We start from the raw sequence: 21,313 nt of genomic DNA on the forward strand, positions 1-21,313 counted from the left end.
ATGCAGTTTGACTCCACCTGTGAAGTGTAAAGATGTTTGGTCAGGATGTGACTTGAGGGAGAGGTGCCATTGCTCGTTGGCATGGGCTGGTCTGCTGGGATTGCTTTTCTTACCTTTTTTTTTTTTGTTTGATTTGTTTTTGTTTTTGTTTTTGTTAAAATCCATTTAAGCCAGGAATACTGTCCTGGTGCAACGTCCATTGCCGGCAATGGATGTACTTGAAACAGCCGGCATCGAGAAGCTTCCTCTGTCTTGCTGGGGGATTTACAATTTTGTTGACTCTTCACAAATTTCAAGCTGGTGCCAGGACTGTCACTATCTGTCACCTCTTAGCAACTGTACTGTACCTTCTGCTTTGGCCATTATCCCTTTTCCTATTTAAAAAATACTGGTTTCCCTTTCAAATTAAAAACAATACCAACCAGTATTTACGTAGTGCTGCAAAAAGCAGTGAGGGGAGAGAGCACTGCTTCCTCGCGCTCGGGAGTCGCGCACCAGTATCCTGGGGGCTGGCGCATCCCGGAGGTGTTACTTGCCTGAATTTCCCCCCCCCCCCCAGGGGCGCTCTTCCCCTGTGGAGCCTTAACAGGGAGTTTTTCTGTTTGCGTATGTTGTCACTTTTTCTTTTTACAAAGAAACTGCAAGATCCGTTCCTCTTTGGTCACTTTTTGTACAGCGGTTTTGGCAGCAAGGGCAGGTACAGGCTGGAGATGGACGCCTGAGGGGCGACAGCTATAGCGTTGGGGTGGCTGGGCTCCGAGTTCCTTACGTTGGGGAGTTTATTCTTTGTAACTGAAGTGCAGGCTGGAGCTACAGAAGGAGAGAGAAGGCTCATGGTGTGCGTGAGTGCTGGAAGGAGAAAACGGGGGTCCCGGTGGCTGGAGCGAAGCAGGGAACGCAGGGAAGTTTCCCGAAGGCACCCCGGTGCGGTGCGAGGGGGGAGGTGCGCTCTGGGAACGGGAGCGGTGACAAACCCGAGGCAGTAATGAAACAAGGGGAATGTTCCTGACGGGGGAACCAGTCGGCTGGATGCAGCACATTGTTATTTAATTTTGATCTAATAAGTTTGAGGTTGTTTTTTCACTTAATGTTATGCAAGAACTGGCTTTATTTACCATTGATATCCCCTCCCCCTCCCCTCTCCTCCTGTGGATGAATAACTGAAGTCTAGAGGAATAAACTAATGCTACTGAACTGTTAAATTATTTTGTTTAATATTACACTTTGAGTATCTTTTTCCACATAAAATCTGTTTCTGAATTTCAAGCGTTTTCTTTACATTATTTAACAATGTACACTGTAAAAAAATAAAAAAAATAAAAAAATAAAATGAATTGAAACTTCGGGCTTCCCTGGCCATAGTTAGTTGTATGTTTTGCACTAAACCCAGGCCGTGCGCTTCTAGTACGATTGCGCTTTGTGCTGCCGTTTGTTACCTTTGTAGAATATTTAATGAAGTCATTCAAATAAACCAAACCTGCTCTTGTTGAGCTGTGGGTTTTCTTGTTGAACAGCAGGTTCCATCAGCTCTGTCCTCTTCCCGGAGTGATTGCTGTTACCCAGCTTCCCAGTTGTATCACAGGAAAGTACAAGAAACCCCATTTTAATGAGACCCTTAACTTCTCAAAGGCAGTGATCGGTAACGAGCCTCTGGCCTTTCACTCGAATATGCTGGAAGATGGTACTTTAAAGAATAATTCATAGAAAAGATCTTTGAGAGGAGGGGCCTCGGGGGACAGGAGGGAGAAGTGGTACGTAGGAGAATCGTACAGTACGACTGCTTTCATGGCCGAGACTGTCGGGAAGTTACCAAGCAGCAGGGAAACATGCAGAGATGTGAGAGGAGAAGGCGGCTCTCCGGGGCCGAGCGCAGGTGGGGCTGCACTGGTGGTGGCTCTCCGCTCCCTGCGGGCAGCGAGGCCAGAGCAGGGTGTGCTGCAGGGGCTGGGGCCGCCCTTCCTGGGCACAGGAGAGTCCGACTCTCCTCCTGCTGGTCCCTTGCCCCCCTCCCCGGGGTGGAAAGGAGCAGGGATGCGCACCGGTGCTGGGAAAAAAAACTTTTTAGTGTAGCTCTAGGGTAGGAATTCCATTCCCAAATCTGCAACCATACTGGTAAGAGTGGGAGTGGACCAGTATATTTTATGGGGTCATCCTCAAACAACTGCAGACTTGCAGGAATTGTGGCATTTCTAAACACTAATTGCTGCTGCATTTTTTTTCCATTTTAAGAACAGTTTCTGGTGTGAGTCATGCTGCACGAGGCCTTGGGGGGAGGGGCAGGGAAGCTCCAGCTCTAAGTTTTACTGCCCTTCTCAGAAGGATGGATCCAGAGAGGCTTGTTGCGGTGACTTCTCTTGGAGGGGGCATGGCTATTGGTGCAATGTTTGCACAGAGTCAAGAAAGCTGACGCAGTTGTGTTTATATGAGACTTAAGTTTTTCCCTGTAGAAGTTCAGAGTGGCCTTGAATACAGCGACTGAGCGCTGCACGTTCCCCTCCTGACAGGTGTGCGATTCCAGCAGTGCGTGCATGGCTCAGAGGCGCGGTGTGTACCTCTTCCCTGCGCTGTTCTGACAGCAGCACTGAATCGGGCAGCAACTAGCACAGTGAAATGCAAAACTATTTTCTAGATGTAATCTATTACAGTTAATGTTAATTTGTCCTATCTCTCCATACTGAAGTCAGTCCTTGCTCTTTATACTGTTGAGGAGGTAAGTGGATAGTAGAGGATCAGCTGAAGGAAAAAGACCTATTAAGTGCTGAAAGTAAAGCAGGAGGAGCAGGAATTAACGCTGAATCCTTCAAAGGTATTTACGCTTGGACTGCTTTAAGAGACTTGACTGGACAGAGCAGAGGTGGCAAAGTACAGGGACAAGGTCCTGTTTAAAGTCTGACACTGAGTTCAGGGTTGGACCAATCCAAAGAGTTTGTGGACGTTTTCCTGGTCCAGCTCTGGCTCCCGGTCAGGCGGTGTCACCCTCTGTGTCTCCAGCACTGCAGGTAGGCGTTGCGGTGCCAGGCTCCCCGCCCCGATGCCTGGGGAAGCGGAAACCACCACCTGCCAGGGAGAGCACTGTCAGCAGACACCAGCTGGAACCTGCAGTGGTGGTGCCAGGTTCCTGCCAGGCAGCGGGAGCTGCAGCGGACCCGCTTTGCTGCAGGTGGGAGAGAAGGAAGAGCTGCCCAGGAGAGCTCCTCCCCTTCCAGAGCAGAGCTGCTCAAAATGGATACGGAAGCATCTTCCACATACTACCTAAGAATTCTTCCTTTGACCTTCCTACTAGAACGAACAGCTGTTGCTTTGCTCTAACCTTTAAAACTCACTTGGAAGTTCTGTTTACCTGTCTTAAGGCAAATGTGAGGCTGTACAGACCCAGTGGTAAATCTCTTTGGCTTCCTACTTGTAACTAGTCAGAATGCATTAACTTCTTTGAGCTTGTTAAGCAGGAACTGAGCTGTAACGGTTTGAAGGGTATAGAGGCATGAACAGCTCCAAGTGTGGTTTGTGTTCACATTTATTTTTATATTGGAAAGGGTTGAAAGCTTATTTAAAAACTGAAGTGCAGCTCCCATTCATTTTACAAAGGGCCCAAGCAAACACTAAGATGCTACATGCAGCTCCGGCAGCAGCTGCAGCACGCTCTGGCCCCTGCGCTGCCCTGTTGCACAGGCACAGCTGCATCTGCAGCTGCTGCACAGGAATCCAGCGTCTTGAGGAACAAGCTGAGGCAGAGGAATGGGCTCTGACCCTGTTCGTGCGACCACAAAGGGCTGGGCTGTGCACGGGAGGTGGATGCTGCCACCGCTCCACACACTCAGCCTCACTGAACAGGTGACCGCAGCTTGCAGGCTTTCTCATATGACCATAACCCGCCCTCTCCCTGTTTTACTCAGTTTTTCTCCGTGCTGAAATGCAACGCTGAGAGAGAAAGAAGCTATGAATTGCATCTCATTTTAAAGATTAATTCTGTTACCCTTTCAGGCAAATCACATGTAACGTCAGCTTGTAATACAGCCCCAAGTCTAGTGCTGCAGAAGCACACATGATTGCTTGTTTATAGAAAGAGGCAGCTGAAACATAGAGTAACCTAAAAGTACAGTGAGTTCTTTCTGGCTGTATGAAACTCTTCTGTGTTGCTTCACCATAATATAAAGGAAAGTCCATTCATGCACTAGAATTGCTCACGTAATTTGAACAGCCAACTGCAGTCATCTGATGTAATCCAGTAGGGATGTAACGATAGCACCAGGTGTCTTATATAGGTTGTAGCCTCCTTTTCTTCAAGCTTTGACTTCTGTGGGGGCTGCACTCTGCCAAACAGGGAGATAGTGAGAAATGGAAGTTTCTTAAAAGCTTTTTTTCTGCTTTAAAAGTTCTTTCTCTAGCTCCTCCTTGATAGGACAGCTGGATAGAAAAACCAGATAGTTCTCCTAGCCCACTGTCACAGCATCTGCAGCCAGGTCCAAGAAAAGAGGAATGTTTCTCCCACTCCACTTTACTCATCTAACAGTGCTGCTTTTAACAATGGCTCTTGGCTTTGAGACAGAACGTACCTGAGGTCTGCTGGTTGGCACAGCTGCTGTTGCTGCTCATGGTTGTAGCAGATGGCTGCAACTGAGCAAGTCTAGCAGAAGCTTTGTGGTAATTCATTCTGTGAGGCGTCCTGCTACGAGTAGTCATTCCATGATGTCCACGTGGTGTTTCAGGTGTCCGCTGTCCTGCTGATGGGTCTGCCATTTTGTGACCCATTACCTTAAGATCAATGGTCTCCAAGGAAACGTCCCAAAGTTCAGGATCGTCTAGAACGAATGAAAAGGTGTTCCGACCAAAGACAACAGGATTGCACTACAGGAATCACAGTAACTCCAGGACCAGCTCACTCTTTTCCTACAAGTGGTGATGACTATAAAAGTTAAACTGTAAAGCATCTTTTATATCAGCAGGGAAATGGTACTACCCCTTGTGCTCTGGACTTGTGCATCACGGTGCCTGGACATTGCTTGTGTGACCCAAACAGCCATAGATATGTTAAGAAATGACACCTCCCTGTCATGGTCTCCCCTGCTAAATGTTCTGTTTCTGTACAATATTGCTTCAGGAAAAAGGTATAACAACTCTACTGAAACCCCTCATGGTGACGGACATAATTTCCCCTGCCACTCAAGCCAAGTTTGTCTTGTTAAGATCAGACTCATACTCACACTTCCATTATTGCAGCCTCTTCAGAACTCTTACCTTTACACTGTACTCCAAAAAACAGATTTAGATGCTAATGATTTAACACTCTATTACTCATCAGTTTCTGGCTGACCTGCGAAGAACTCTTCTATTGCTGGCTCCTGTTGTGCTTCTGCTGGGGTGCTGTGCTTTACAGGAGGATCAGGTGTTGCTGGAGGGAGGTAACACAAGAAGAGATGAATATTAGAAATACAGAAGCACCCTTTTGCACCTTAACGGAGCGTGAGTCGGAAATGGTAAGCAGCAGCTGCCACCAGGTACCCTCTTTTTTCCTAGAGCTGGTTATGTTTTGATGGCAGTATGTAGAATGGTAAGATTCTGTATGACGACGGCTGACAAGAGCAACCACACTACTCTACCCCATCCCCCAGTTCCTGCTTGTCACACAGCTGTCCAGACTTCCCCACAAGTGAAGAGCAATGTATCAGGAGGCTAATGCAATGCCTACTTGCCTGCAACCACCTCCGCAAAGTGCTGCAGGCTCAGCTCGGGTGCAGCATGTTAGTGGTACTGAGAACAGCTGCTTTAGGGTGGTTGGAAAGTTTGCAGATTTAATGACACAGTTTGAGAGCTGGCACTCCTGCCACTTCAAGAACACGGGGGAAAACACGATAATCCTCCTTCCTTTGGCCTCAACAGTATATTGACAATAGAGTACAAAAAGAAATTAAACTGGTCAGGCTCCTATATTGAGGGTAACACATGCCTGCCAGTAGCTATCACTAAAACTGTCATTTTTTAATGCCAAGGCTTACCCTGTTTGCTGCTAGGAGTAACTACGGGAACCTGATTCTTTTTCTCCATCTGTTCCCGGAACTGTTGCTGCAGCTGCTTTTGTCGCAATTTCCGCTGGTAAGTGGCATCACACTCGAAAGCAAAGGAGCCTGTATTTCTGCTCCTCCCCACAAATAAGGACAAAGTTAAACAGGATTTTAGCAATTATACTTTATGAAGAAAAAAATGCATAAAGAAATAAGAGCAAGAAAAATCCACTAAATAGCATTCTATGGCATCTTCCAAATTGGGTCGTCCATGTGTTTTAAAAGGTACAGTAACTTCTACTATAGCTTATAAAATAGATTTGTAATAGCAGTCTCACCTAGAACTATTTGGCTGTTTCTGATCTACTGTCACTACAGCAGCTTCTGGCTGACCAGGCTTACAATCAGATGTCATCTCACAGTGCCGTCTCCCTCCTGCGTTCTGCCTTTCCAAACAGCTATTGTATCTTGCTTTCTCTATTTCGGGTTCAGAGTCCTGTCTTTTAGCTTTGACCAAATCTAACTCAGGCGGTATCTAGTAAAGGAAAAAAAGAAAACATATTTAGAAATTTCCTTCACTGAGTTAATGAAATAGGCACAGGGGTTTTCTGCATGGTACCGTTGAAAAATCTGTTTGCTCTGAGTTAGTAAGTTAGAAAAATGAAACCTATTTTCAGTATGAAGTTATTTAGCTAGTTAGTAACCAAATTCATGCAACTTTCTGTTAGTTTAATAGTTCACTGCTTCATGGCAGATATAGCCCATATCTCCCCCGACTCTGGTCTCTGCAAAGGGGAACAAATGCAGATCATCGATGCAAAATTCTACAGCATCTCAGTCTCACAAGTCTGTTGCTGAGTCTGTTAGTTTTGCCAGTTCCATTTTCATACTTGTATTAAAGGGCATGAGAAACCTTTACTCAGCTCTGTAATCATGAGGTCCCCGAGGAAGGTACACCATTCTTTCTTTATTCAAGATAAGATGGTTTGGCACTGTGATTTTACAGATTGGTGGTAACGCCACTAATAGAAAATAATCCTGGCAAAGCAGAGATCTGCACCATCCTGGCAAGATGTTGCTTTGGATCTGCTCCTACAGTCTAAGTTAGCTAGACAGAACTGCCTTTCAGCTCTAGGCTGGCTAGCAGAGCTTGGTAAATCCTAGCATGATGAAAGCAACTCTACTGTGAAACTCCACGGATCAACAGCTGTAAAAGTCTTACTTTTTCTTCAGTCAGCAAGGTAGGTTACCACCTGGAAGCCTGCTGCCCCCAGCTGGTACACATCGGGACCTAACAAGATTGATGTCAGTTACTGAAGTGCAACAGCCGGGACAACTTTAATGCTATGAAGACCACTGTGTTATATCACATCGTTCTTATAAACTGCGATAGCTCAGGAAGAAGGCGGTTAAAGTGTGGTTGTCACTGATGAAGATGTACATCACCATTTCTTATCTCTTTCTCTGGACCAAAGACCCCCAAAAGAGGCATTTCTCGATGGTGTTGGTTACCTCAGAGGGTTCACTGACCTAGTGTTTCACAGACAGTAAAGTCAACTGCAGCTCTTCCCTTGCAAACTGAACCTTTAAGGAGGTAAGGAGTTGAAAAAGCAAAGCAAGATGTAACCTGGCCACTTATGGTTCAGGAAGAGTCAGAACCGTACTTACATCAAGGAAAATAAGTGTTCAAGTACACATCAGTTATACACACTAATTCTTCCTACATTCAAGACTGACAGCTTGCCATAGTATCATTTCAGGTATTTAAGACAAATAAATTGGAGTGTTGATCATCCTAATGTTATTCCTCAAACTCCAGCAGCCAAGTCCAGTACATCCCACTCTAATAATTCAGTTGCAAAACTCAGGTACCAACACATTTTTTAAGTCAAGCAGAGGACATCTGCAGGGCCATTTGCACACTCCACACGTCGCAAAACAAGATAGTGTAAACTGTTCGCTGTTCTGTGGTAAGACTTTGAAGCGAATGGCAACCGCTAAAAGTTGTTGTGGGTCAATAGCTTGGTTCACCCTTTCTATCGCAGATGCATGAAGTAGTTTGCAGTGTTTTTTTGTGAAGGATCCAATCTGGTTAACTTAGAAGTTGAAACCAGCTTTAGAAATTACCTTTGCTTGAGACCTCAGTAGAAAAGCACTGGTACAGAATAACTTGTCTATTATTCTAACAAGAACAATGAGGGGTGAAATACTGGCACGCTGTAAAATTTTGTTTCAAGGACCACGTTGAGTGTATTTCCAGTCTAGCTGTGATGTGCATTAGCACCTGGTAGAGTTTGAATACCAGTTAATAAAAGGATGAAGCAACTATCAATGCATATATTGACATTGCTACTGTATGGATTTCACCAAAAATTAAGTAAAGTTCCAACTCCAACAAACAGCTTTGGTATGTGACCCACCTGGTATTGTTTCTAGGATATCCTGGGTTACGCATACGGAAAACTTGATTTGAAGGAGGAAGTCTGCCAGAGCTCCTTTTTCCTGCTTCCCAACTGCTGACATTATATGCTGACAGCCTGAGAGACTTCAGGACCAAATGAAATAGTCCCCATTTTGTGGGAATGCAGAGAGCTGTACCTGCTTTAGGGTAGGTTACACAGATAATAGATACACTGTCTGCCTACTCTTCTGTTCTGCCCACAGTCTCTGGTTTTCTGACCTGTTACAGCAATCGGAAATTATGTACCTGTATGCAGTTATTTCCTATTCTTTTTTTTTTTATTATTCCTGAAAAAGTCCAGTAATGAGAAGAATACGACAAGTACATTTGATTTTCATTAGAACTTGTAAACTGGATTGTGCTGCCAGTGACAACGAGAAAAAACTGAGAGAGGTGTTCTGGCCTTTGCCGTATACAGAGCAAAAGCACACAGTAAAGAAACACGCATGCAACCTCGACAACTGTTCTCCCAAGGACCTCTGTTTCACCTGTGAGATGAATATGTAACTCGACACTGGTATTATTGCTGATACATACACATTTAAAGCAGAAGTGGCTAGATGACAGTGATGAACTGAGTTGCTGACAAAGCTTAAAGTCTTAAGAACTGCAGCACATAGAGAAAATGGCACCTAGAACAACCTGCTTTAAAGAATTTAGCGTTTCCCGTGGTAACATTTCACCTGCTACGAACACAGATGTATGTGTTACTGGTCCTGACAGAGAGGCTTAGATAAACTGGCCATAAATGTCACATGAGGTCTTGAGCAGGATACTGTTTCTTCACCATAGTGATCTTGCCTACTGCAAACAGTCAAAATTTAGAGTAGCTGTAGTAAAATGTCAGGGAGAATACTGTAACAAACAGTTCACACAAACTATCGGGCAAAGGCTATTGGTCTCATAGTTGGAAACATTCAGGGATGAGATGCATTGATATAATTATTTATAATCTTTTTAATATGAAGGACTAGGAGCAGTGGATGTCTTGCAGTCCCTGCTCTAACAGCCCATGTACTGCACCTGACGTGGAAGCTTATTCACAGCTCGTAGGTAGTCTTTGTCTAGGATGCAGTTCCCAAGAGCATTCCCAAAGCACCTGAGAAACAAAACAGCTCACTGTGACTGAAAATAACACTTAATTCTCACTTAACTTCTGAAAACATACAAGTACTGATCATCACTTACTTGAGTGCCCGCTTCAGTCCATCAGTTACTGCTTCCTTTCTTGCCTTTTCCAGGGACAAGGCCTTAGACTTTAGGCCTTCACTGACTCCATACCCCACGTCTTCATGGTATGATCCATCCTGCCGTAAAAATTTTAAAATACTAAGAGTAAGAGAATTTCAGCACATACAGCACTTCTTGTTAGAGGGTGTGCTTTCCTAAGCCTGATTACTCGCTCTTAGCTGGTTGTTCTATAGCAAGGTCAATGTTTTGGACAACACTAGGTTCTCTGGCATGGTACAGTACTCAAGAACTACAGTCTGACCTATGCATGAACTTTCATTCACAGCTTCAGGCAATCGCTCAATTATGGACAGAACAAACAAAAAAATCCACTTACCTTAAGCTGAACTTTCACAAATGCACAGACCCCCACATAGAACCTGCCATTGATGAGGTCAACAAAGTCTGGGGGAGGGAAAAATAACATCCTAAATAATACAAGACTTCTGATCCACATTTAGATCTTATTTTGTCCTTTGAAGACATTCATAAACCTGTACCATACTTATTGAATGTGCCCAAGATACTGTATCCTCTTCTATAAAATGGAGCGTGACTTACAAAATATTAACCGTAGTCTGAGAATGCTACCTTGTCTATAGGCTCTGAGGACGTTACGTGATAACTTTCTGGTTATTAGTGGCTATTGCTGCCAAACATGCACACCCTTCTACTACATGTATAGACTTTAACATATGAAAGAAAGAAGAGTTATAAATGTTACTTCTCATTCAGCTACATCTCCTAAACGTTCAAAGCACAACATTTTTTTCAGCAGGATGGAAAGATTTAAATTAACAAAAAAAAAAAATCAATTTATAAAAACAGCAGTGGAAAAGAAACTGCCATCTATAAAAGTAATTTCTTCTCTACTATATACTAGAAGTCTCCAATTTGTGAAATTTTGCACGAGGTTTTATCCAGGACAGAGTGCCTGAAGAGCTTAACAGGTTGCAATACAACTCTCAATCCAGAATCTCTGATCTACCTTACTTTACACCAAAAGCAATGCTACGTAATATACATAGGGCACTCTAGTTAGCAATCTTGCAAGTCTGATAGAAACATGACACATGCCTGAAATGAAATGCTTTGAAGTTCAAGTAACTGTATTTTGGGCTTTGAAAGTTCTTCTGTACTGATCCGGTCTGTTTGTTTCATAAACCGGCTGGAGGTGCAAGCTCTTTTTCTACTCGGGAATTTAAAAACAAACATAACAAAATCCTCTGTCTCTGAATTTCTAAAGGAATGATTTGTAATGGCATTATTTGAAAAAGATTGAAGTTTGAAGGATGTCAGTCCTTTCTGACGGTGGTACAGAACAGATAAGAAGCAATGAAGTAACTTGTTTTATGTCTCGAATCTACCAGCCTGAGGTTAGAAAAGATTTCTGAAGGTGAGGAGGAAGGAAGGAGGTACACTTAAGCAGCTTTGTTGAGCTCCTTCAACAACCAATCTTCAATCGAAACACAGCAGATCTGCAAACAAGGACAGTACTCCTCTGGCAGGAACTATTTCAGCTATAGAGATGGAAGAAGCTTAAGCTTTAAGATCACCTGAATACCATTTTCTAGAAGAAGAATTTTTCCAAAGCTCTCTACTGTAAAAATCTCAGAACCAGGTACTGGTTAGAAGAAGAACCTACAGAAAAAGATTGGTCCCTAAAGATTAGGGGAATATTAACTGAGAATATGAACTTGTTAGAATATAAAATTACAGGCAAGTATGAAAGTTGGCTCAGGGCTGCTGGGTGTTAAATAGTTTAATTGTAATTACTCTTGACTGAGTGCTCCCATAGAGATCAGAAAACTTGATTAGAATAGCTCAAGAATAATCATAAACACACTTAGAAAAATGACTATGATGTATTCAAGTGCAAGATCAAAAAAAAAAAAAAAAAAAAAAAAAAGAGAAGCTCCATTGTTATTCAATTTCTTGCATTCTTACCAACTGCTGAGACACCTGGGAATTCCACATGCCTCTCCCCAGGTTCTTTGAAGTGACCAAGTTCTAGGATAGATACGCTGGTCCTTATTTGAGAGACTTATCCTTCAGTGCCTCACAGTGAAACAAGAGTAAAGGCTTCTCTATCCTCCAGAGATACTTACCAACGTTCTGCTGAGTGACTGAGTGAGCCCAGCCATTGAAGCCAAACATCTCATTGGCCAGACTGATTACCTTGTGACCCTCAATGTAACAGACCTGAAGAGAAAAGCATATATACATAAATATTATATATAAAAGACATACACACGTGCACACATCTATCTATACATACTTCATTTTAAAGAGGGATTGCACACATCATCTTACACTGAGGAAACCCAGCAAAGTTCAAGGTTCAGACAGTGTGAATAAAAGGATGATGATGCAGCTTTATGTTCGCACTCTTCCAGCAGCTGTGATGGGGGGTTAATATGACAACATATATGACTTAATCAACTGAAGACAGAGCGGTAAAATGCACCCAGTGTTATGTAATGCTTTGTATATTTCAGTTCTGGGAAAAAATAAGAAAAGCATCTCAATATTCCACTAGTAGATAAATATTCCCTTGTAAAGGATGAAGCACTGAAGAGTTAAAGGTGTAAAAGGAACCTGTGGCTCAGTAAAAGCCAGAATTTATGTGATGCTGACTTTCCTTTCATATCTGCATATTAAATATATGGGAAATTAACTTAAAAAAAATAAAGATTACTGTAACTTTTTTAACCCCAGTTTTCTTGGAAAAAAACGTGAGTTGAAACATCTATGCATGTTTTTTCATACCTTTTGTCCTCCTCCAGCGTGCCGACTGCTGATATATTCTGGACCTAGTCTTTGACGAAGAGCATGCTGGATAGCTTGATATTCACTTGCTGTGTATTGATACTTGACAAAAACAAGGTAAGACAAATTTTCTCACTCTCCCTATTTTAGCTCCCCCCCTTCTTATATTATCACTTTTTTAATCCCATTTTTCCACATACAGTCCTTCCAAGAGGTGTATGATCCATTTTCAGAATCAGAATGTGACAGATAAGGAAAGACCTTAGGGTGTGTATGTGCATTATACTGGGTTTTTTTCTCTTACTCTTGAAGTACAGGTATAAAAGCATTAATTATTGAATTGTAGCAATTATTTTTCATTTCTCATAACTGTTACTTACATTAGAAAAACTGAGATAAGCCAGGCCTATTAGTATCGTATTGAAATCTAAATGCAGTCATAATCCTAGTCAAGGTTGCCAGGAACACACATATAAGCTTGTACTTTACCTCTCAAAAATAAAACATAGTATCTCTGTGACCAACAAGAGAAGTGTATTTACAAACTCCAACAAACCCAAAGTTTGACCTTACGTTACCACCATACGCTATCGGGGCAGGGAGGACAGCTGCTCAGGAAAGCAGTCAAAATAGGAATTTCTTGAGGAGTGTTCAGCAAATTCCCCTCATGCAGGGAAGGTCCTTTGGATAATTCCAACAACACTGGTATCCTTAGATAACACCAGCATCACTGGAAGCCCAAAGTGGTGTAACTTTTGCTCCTTGTCTTAGTAGCCATACCATTTACAATCCATAAAGGTTAGAGAAGCCTAAAAGCATGTTTAAGGATTCAAGCCCTAAAAAGCTTGTGTTGCTATGCTCTGATGCAGGACAGAACAGACATTTAAACACCTCAATTCTAAGTATTGTGTATGCATGTATTGGTACCCTATCATTCAGCCAAACACAGAATTCTGTAAGACTATATGCTGCACAAATTCTAATGCTCGCCAAACCACTCTAATTTGTATTTGGTTCTACTGAAATTTAAAGGAATAACTGTCTTTTTCTGACACTAGAATGCAAGCCTGTAACCAAATGGCATAAGGAAAAAAAGGCACATACTTTTACAGGAAGTATGTAAAAATGCTTATTATGGAGAAGAGAATTCACCACCAAAAGGTCTGCTCAATCCAGATACAGTTTTATTTTTTCCAAATTATTTTTTGAGCTTATTTTTTAATAGCTGAAAGTAGCTGACTTTTTCTGAACCACTACTGAGAATGTGTGTACACATGACCCAGGCTATCTGGAAATAAAAGAGAGTAATATAAGCCCCATTTTTTAAGGAACAGAATTAAAAACCTTTTGTGAAGAACCCAGAGCAATTTATTGTAACTTGAGGCATGCCAAGGCTATCACGGAGGAAAATGTAATGTATAATTACGCATAGCATAGCTAGGACAATGGATATGACTCCAGCCTTCGGTATCCAACTTTAAAATGAGTAAACATGCACAGCAGATTTCCAGAAGTACAAGCATAAAACTTCTATTTCCCACTCAGACAAAAGGAACTGACCTGTCCGAAGCAAGCAACCGAATTGCTAGTGCTGGAATTATTGCTGCTGATATAGCTTTCGCTGTCTTTCCCTTGACTTTCAGGCATCCCTAAAGATAAGAGAAAAATATAAACAGTGAAGATAACAGAACTAACAGAACATGCCAAAAAGCTGTTCAAGTCCACTGCCCAATGAAGTATTACAGTATTCTGTCACAGACATGTTGGACACAACAGTAATACTATACTTCTCACTCCATGGAACTGCTGGCAGCCCCAGTTGCAAATTTGTTTTCTGATGTTGTTTCAGAACAGTTACAACTTTTCTTCTTAAATATGCTATACTATGTAGGCAGAAATGGCTAGTTTCATCCTAGAAGCAGAGTTGCTGTTCTGGTCTTCCATGAAACCAGTAAGGGTGAACCTAAATTAAATTATATTATAATAGTGAAACAATTATTTTATTTAAAGAACAAATAAATTATTCTTGCTAATAAAACCCCCAAATAAATTCAACAGCCTCTGGATCCTGCATGAGATCAGAGACTAGAACAAAAAATGAATAATGTCTAGAGTCTTTATTCTAAATATTACACTGGTAACAAATGCTATCTTTCCTCCCCTGCCTTTTAGGTATATATGAATGTATTGTACCATTCTAGGTAAGGAAAAACGAAATAATTCCCTCTTTCAGATTCTTCAGCACTGTCTTCCTAGGTCACTTTCAATGTTCATGAATACTTAGACTGATAAAAAGCAGAGACAACTTTCTAAAATTTTACTTGCCTATACCCTGACTTGTCAGTCTTACTTAAGAATATTGTTTTGACTGTAATCATACTGTCTTTTATTATGATGGTATCATATAAACTACGCAGAGTTGAAAAATACAGAGAACCTGTAAGAATTTTAGGAAGTTGTACCGGTAACTCAGTAGATGGCACCCTTTTCCAGCACCTACCCAGTACCGCATTTCCACTCCACCCTGCTGCTGGAGAGTTGGTCTTGCTGAGAGCTCATTAAACAGGCCTGCAAAGGAGCTACAGCAGTCCTCTACATAAGCCCGCAGAGACAATCTTTTATTGTATGTGCACAAATGCTGAGAAAAATTGGTAGTCTATCACTAAGACTTTAGTATGCAATACAAACATAAATGGAATCAATATACATACAAGACAGCTGAGATGTCAAAACAATTTGAGAGTCTAAAATCCTCAGTAGACAGCATTATTTGACAGAGTCAGAACCTGGCTAGTATTATGCTTTGTCAACATACTCCAGGTTCAGCGCTTTTTACAAGTTGCTTTTCTACTCTAAACAAGGAAGCCAAAGTTTACTAAGAACTTGGCAAACAGTTTTCAGAAAAAGGATACTAGTTGTTTCCTTGGCAGCTGTGAGCACTGGTAATTAAGCCAGGTGTAGCTCAAATTCTCCTTAATTTTGGTTGGCTATAGTTATTCATCTTTGGTCCAAAAGTTTTATAATTGTACAGTGTTTATACATTTGAATGTGTTTCAATCAAAAGTTAGCTGCAATTTGTGGTAAATACATTTGGTTTTGGAAGAGAACAAATAGAAATTTATATTACCAGCAGAAACACTTGTGATTTAAGTGAAGAGTTCACTGTGTTGTGAGGGAGAAAATTAGAGAGAAAAAAATTAGAGTATTTGGTGACTGGCAGAGGGAATCCAAGTTTGAACAATACCACTTCCCCGCCCCCCCGCCCCCCCCCAGCAGCCTAAATCAGATCTTAATCATTATAACGCCCTTGGGAAAAAAAAAACCAAAGTATGAAATATGTGCATTTGCCTACGTAGCCCTGTTACCAGTTTGCCATAAATCTTTATGCACAGTAGGTGGGTGGCATTTTGAAGCAAAATAGCTTTAAATGAAACCAAAAGCCCTTTAAATTTTTATATGGTCTGCACCATTATCAGCCTAAATTCTCTAAAGAGATACACCTTTAGTAAAGCTTGGAATAAGATGTGGGAATTGCTTCTGAATGAGAATGAGGAGTACAGAATTCTGCTAAAAACAGCTTCACAATATATGGTTTTAATACAATAGATCAGATGCTGCTAGAGTATATTAGCAACATACTTCTCTGCAGTAAACAGTTAAAAAACATGTCAGTGGTTTGTATTCAGATTATGTATTACTCTACAGCTTCCATGGAGAAGACAGATGATGCCAGTTTAGTTTCAGGCTTTGCCTGTAAGAACCATTTGCTTCAGCTGTAAGCCTTGTTTAAACCAAACATTCTATTACAACAATGTGTTAAATGCAGCACAGAAAACCTCATGTCTCAAAGCAATTGTCAGAGCATTTCAAAGCGACAGAACTTCAATTTCAAAATTATTAGAGTAGGAGTTCAGAAGGGAGAAAAGTTAATTCTGCAAATGGAGTTATAAATCTACCTCAATATCAGAGCCAGAAGTTAGGAAGGCAAGGCACTTTCATTCTCCAGTATTGTTTCTTCACCCTCGTTTTAACTCACATGAAACATTAATACGGAAGCAGATAATAAGCTATTGACTGGAGTACAAAAGAACCTCGAACTCTCTCCAGGGCCAGAACAGTGCTAGGAGACTGCCTGACTCATAAACTGGTGTTAAAAAAAGTCGTATTTTCAAACCATCTTGAAATACCAAAAATTAAAGTTCAAATATACTTGCTCTGTATGCAGGATGATAAAAGCTGTTTATCATCAGCTTAAAAGCACCTAGGAATTATAATTTATTACTTGTGTGATTGCGACCATTACTTATTATTTACAGGGAATTCTTTTCAGTTTGCCTGGTAATATTCTCAGGAAGTTTTCTTATCACTGAGAAAAACCACACACAAAACTACAGATGTTGCACTGTGCTCCAAAATGTTACCTTGATAGACTACAACAGGCAAAGAATCTTAACAGCTTTTTACTACCATATTTTGATTTTGCTTTTTAAAAAAAAGTCAACAACACAAAAGCTTAAAATTTGAACATACTAGATACACAATCAGAAAAAATGGCTGTTTTAGGAAACTGGATATGAAATACAAATACCTGCTTTTAGAGTGCTGTTGAAAATTAATTTGTGTGGTGGTAGTGAACTGAGCAGCTGCTGAGAAAATCTGGGTGTGTACACAAATTCCCATGTAGGAAATAAACCAGTCTTCTAGAACAGATAATACTGAATGTAATCTGTTGAACTACTACTGTAGTTTACAGTGGCAACATCTTCACCTTCCGTCATAGTATGCACATAACTTATAATTTTCTAAATTAACACATCCTCACTCACCTTCCTACCCTATTGTCCGTTAACCCCCCAAAAGAGATTTTGGTCCTAAATTACCTCTTTTCCTAGCAATTCCCCTCTGTCTTGACAAACCAGGTTTTTGAACCATGCACTGTGCTTTAATCCTGTGCCAGGAGTGTCAGTTCCCAGTTCTCTGCATGTAAGGTAGAAGCAGGCAGTTTTGCATCACTTCAAAATAGTTTGCATACCATGAATTGTGTAAGTATCACAACTTGGGAAACACTCAGCGAGAACATGGCTGTTTCAAGAAATTAACTGTAGCATCACACAATCTAAGATACGACTTTAGAGGGCTTTTCATTCAATCTCATCCTTTTCTATATGGTAAGCTTCCTTCATAGTGAAGTTTTGGTTTGCTGAGTAAAAATCTTTAACATTCTTCCAATAAATGCAATTCCACTGAGCCCACCAAGAGCAAACAGCTATGCATGCAGCAATGAGTGATTTAGCAAGCACTAAAGATAATACCACATATTTAACCTAAGGTTCATATTGCTCTTACAAAACATACAAAAAACTTTATAAAAATTTTATGTTTCTGTGGAGTATTCTCCTCTGGGAACTCCAAACTATTTTGTAAGTTGATTAACCTGTTATGCAAAGGTAGCCTTACCTAACACTGAGCTGAGGTGTACCTCTTTGAAGTATAATGGGGTAGATGTTCCTATCAAGACAGGCCTGAACTACACCAGTTTAAATAGTGAAAAACAGATTACAAAACTGCTGTGAAAAAAGTGCATACAATTTAACTCTCCAGTTTTGACTTCTGATAGTATCTCTAGGCAAACAACCTTGATGACTTGAGAAAAGTGAGGTAATGTTCTGCTAAATTCAACAGAAGAAAAAGATATTCAGCATGTTATAGGTTGAACAATGAAACGCACAGGGAGATCATGAGACTGGATGTCTATTGTAGACTAATGGTGGCCTCTGATGCTTCCAGTACTGTATCAAAGCATCTTACTGGTATTGATTCAGGCCATATTCTGTAGCAAGAGAATAAAAAGGTATAATACAGAAAAGTTTGAACTATCTGCAGTAGTTCAGATGTACTTGTTTTCAAGGCATATGAACCCCACTATAACAATTTCTCCTCAGTTAAGCACATGTCAGATCTGACATAACTTAGTATAGCCTATTTCAGTGCAATCTATACATGTGATTCCAAAAACATAATTTAACCCTTAGATTTACCAGGCAGTACTACATTAACTTTTGTTATGTCTAGGATGATGATACACTCCCTGCACTAAACACTAATTTGTTACACTTTTTACTAATTAACACTTTAATGAACAAAGCATACAGCTCTTTCTTCCCTATCTTTATACAAGCTTAGCAGAGTAACATTATGCATTTGGGGGGAGTTTTTCTATTTAAGTATGTCTGAATACCTCCAACGTCTGAAATGAAGCCTATCTGGTCAGTTCCTGTATTTTTGGAACACAGGATGAGAAACTCATCTCCTTACTCATTATGCTGAGTCTCCTGTCATAACAGCCTTTATACACTTGTCACGAATTCATTGAACATCAATAAATCTACTGGAAGCTTAAGACCCTGCTTCCCCAGCAATTACAAATCTCATTCCAGTCCAAACTGGTTACTTTAATACATACGTTGCTGTGTTTTAGGCTGCTCATTTTTCAAATTTTGCTGGTTACTCCTCCAAACACATTCCTTAATAGCAGTGTTATGTGTGAATTACTTGTGCCCTACACAGTGTTGTTCGCTGTTTTAAAACTCATCATCAACCATTGTCACTTTTTTCCTTACAAAGGGTGCACAGTTTCATTAGTTAAAAACGCATAATAGTGCCTTATGAAACAGATATTCCAAGCCATTCTAAATTTGAAATTTTTTATTTCTTGCATTACTTCATTTCTTTGCATTAATCCACAGTCCTGTATAGACTAACCACTACCCCTTCACATATAATCTTTCAATGATATTATAAAAAAATAATAATCACTATAACAACAAAAAATGAACTAGTTTTGTAGTAAGAGGTGCTTTGTTTTATTGCACCAAGGGGTAGAACTGAAGGAAAAAAGAAAACAACTTGTTTGGCATACAAGCTCTTTTCCAGGTGTGAAAGACTAACACCTCACAGTTACAAAAAGTGAACAACCCACTCTTGAACAACTAGTTTTTCATTTACAAAGATACCATAGAAGGAAAGACCTTGTTCTGGAGACCAGACCTGGCAGAAATATTACTCAAATATTGTAAATTATTTATGTGGGTACTTCTTTCTAAAAGCCTGTCAGATTAATTTATAACAACATCATTTATGTATAAGCCACTTTAGCCACTGCAAGGAAAAGAGAGCAGGCTTTTTAACTGAAGACTAATGGTTTAGGGTTTAAAGGGAAAAGCAGCCTGTCCAATTGCAACTGTAGAAAGTCTGTAGTTTTGCCAAACGCAATTACTGGACAAGAAATTAATCCAGGCTGGAATCTAAAACATCTGAACTCTGTGAGCTGTGGGAGATCTGTCAAACTGCAGATCATAAAAACCATTGCGATTCCAGGCACAGATGACACTTCTGGCAGCAAGACCATAATAAGCTGACACACTAATTAAATTACCACGAAAAATCTAAACCTCTCAAGCTCTCTGTTTTTCTGTTTTGCTCCAGGTTGACACTGTATTTTTAAATGGAAAATCATTTACATTTAAAATTGGCAGAATACTACAAGCATGGGCCAGCCTATGTCTACTTTCATCCTGCTTTCCTAGATAGCAATGTGAAGTATCCCTGGGATACTTTACTCTTGATGACAGAAGGGCTTATATATTATAGCATGCACTTATCTGCACTGAATTATTCTTCAGAAATTAATTTAAAATGCGTTCTGTGCTTCTACAGTTGAAAAGAAGTTCAGGTTTTTGGGACCTCAGTGTATATCAGCTACCATCACTGAGGGAGGCCTGAATTAGTGTATTTATTGCAACAAGATATTAATTTAAATAGTGATAAATTATACGTCAATAACTGTTATTCCTTGTATAGTCTTACAGATCTGTCCAGTTTACTACAACCTCTCACTTTAGCATCCCCTAAGAATCACGGCTAAGGAAGTCCATGTTGGTTTTGGCTACTTAGACCTCGAAATCACAAAAAATCGAAGCAGAAAGATTCCTGAACAGGTCATTTGCTAGGTCTGCCTGGATCAAGGCAGTTACAGCAGGCTGGAAGTCTTCTTTAGAAGGCGCGTTCCTCAGGGAAACCGAAGTTTGCCCAAGGTAAGTGTGACTGGGTAGCAGCGCGGCTGAGCATGCCAGCTTTGGGACTGCCTTTGCGGGAATACCACAGGCTAAGGCAGAGGTTCTTTCACCCGAGGAGAGCCGCGCCGCCGCCCGCAGCTCCGCCACCGCGCTCATTCGGCCGGGCTCCCAACGCCGACCCACCGCAGCTCTGCGGCCGGGGAACCTCCAGCCTCACCGGCGGGAGACTGGAGAGGGCCCCTGCGGAGCGGAGCAGGGCGGAGGGCAGCGAAGAGGCGGCAGCTTTCTCCGCCCGCCCCCGGCGCTGCCCCTGAGCCGGCGCCGCCAACAGTTTCTCCCGGCGCGCGGGCCCCTGAGGAAACACGCGCCCCCGCGCGACCGCTAACGGCCGCCCCTCGCCCGCCGGGTGGGTCTGCGGGAGGGGCCGGCTCCGCTCAGCAGCTGCGGCCCCACCGCCGCCAGGGGAGGGGAGGGGAGGGGAGGGGAGGGGGAGCGTTTCCGGCCCCACGGCGGCGGGCCGCTGGTCGCGGTACCTGGGCCGAGAGGGGCCGCCTCTGTCCTCCAGCGGCAGTTCGCAGTTCCCGCCCGGGGAGGCGGAGCGAGGCGGGAGGGACGCCCGGAGCCGCCGCTACGGCACGGCAGAGGAGCCAGACTTCCAACGGCCGCGCCCGGCCGGTGACGCAGCGCCGGGGCTGCCGCAGGCCACGCCCGCGGCGGGGGGCAGGAGGCGGGGCGCAGCCCGCCCCCGCGGGGAGGCAGAGGGAAGCCCGGCTTGGGAG

General features: G+C 42.0%; 1 protein-coding gene across 2 annotated transcripts; it reads right to left on the reverse strand.

Annotated features, from left to right (window-relative positions):
- Window positions 1-552: 552 nt before the first annotated feature.
- RAD52 (RAD52 homolog, DNA repair protein) lies at window positions 553-21,225 on the reverse strand. Of its 2 annotated transcripts, none has more exons than XM_037388445.1 (12): window positions 21,068-21,225; window positions 14,020-14,108; window positions 12,460-12,561; window positions 11,799-11,892; window positions 10,028-10,095; window positions 9,649-9,767; window positions 9,484-9,559; window positions 6,338-6,534; window positions 5,994-6,136; window positions 5,312-5,389; window positions 4,554-4,799; window positions 553-4,310 (listed from the first exon to the last, which is right to left on the reverse strand). In XM_037388445.1, exons 2-12 carry the CDS (start codon window positions 14,104-14,106, stop codon window positions 4,255-4,257), a joined length of 1,266 nt encoding a protein of 421 aa, XP_037244342.1. In that variant the 5' UTR covers window positions 14,107-14,108; window positions 21,068-21,225; the 3' UTR covers window positions 553-4,254. The 2 variants fall into 2 exon arrangements, with proteins under 2 accessions (XP_037244342.1, XP_037244343.1); XM_037388446.1 differs by having other exon boundaries at window positions 5,994-6,130; window positions 21,068-21,223.
- Window positions 21,226-21,313: the final 88 nt, after the last annotated feature.

The sequence above is a fragment of the Falco rusticolus genome, chromosome 5, assembly GCF_015220075.1.
Source record: "Falco rusticolus isolate bFalRus1 chromosome 5, bFalRus1.pri, whole genome shotgun sequence".
Classification (NCBI taxonomy): Eukaryota; Metazoa; Chordata; class Aves; order Falconiformes; family Falconidae; genus Falco; species Falco rusticolus.

Excerpts from the sequence above, each read along its gene's own strand:
- RAD52 (XM_037388445.1), bottom strand. The coding sequence starts at position 14,106 with ATGCCTGAAAGTCAAGGGAAAGACAGCGAAAGCTATATCAGCAGCAAT. Across the intron at positions 11,893-12,459 it reads ACGCTGGAGGAGGACAAAAG|GTCTGTTACATTGAGGGTCA; the intron begins GTATGAAAAAAC and ends TTTTCTCTTCAG. Across the intron at positions 9,560-9,648 it reads GGACTGAAGCGGGCACTCAA|GTGCTTTGGGAATGCTCTTG; the intron begins GTAAGTGATGAT and ends TTTGTTTCTCAG.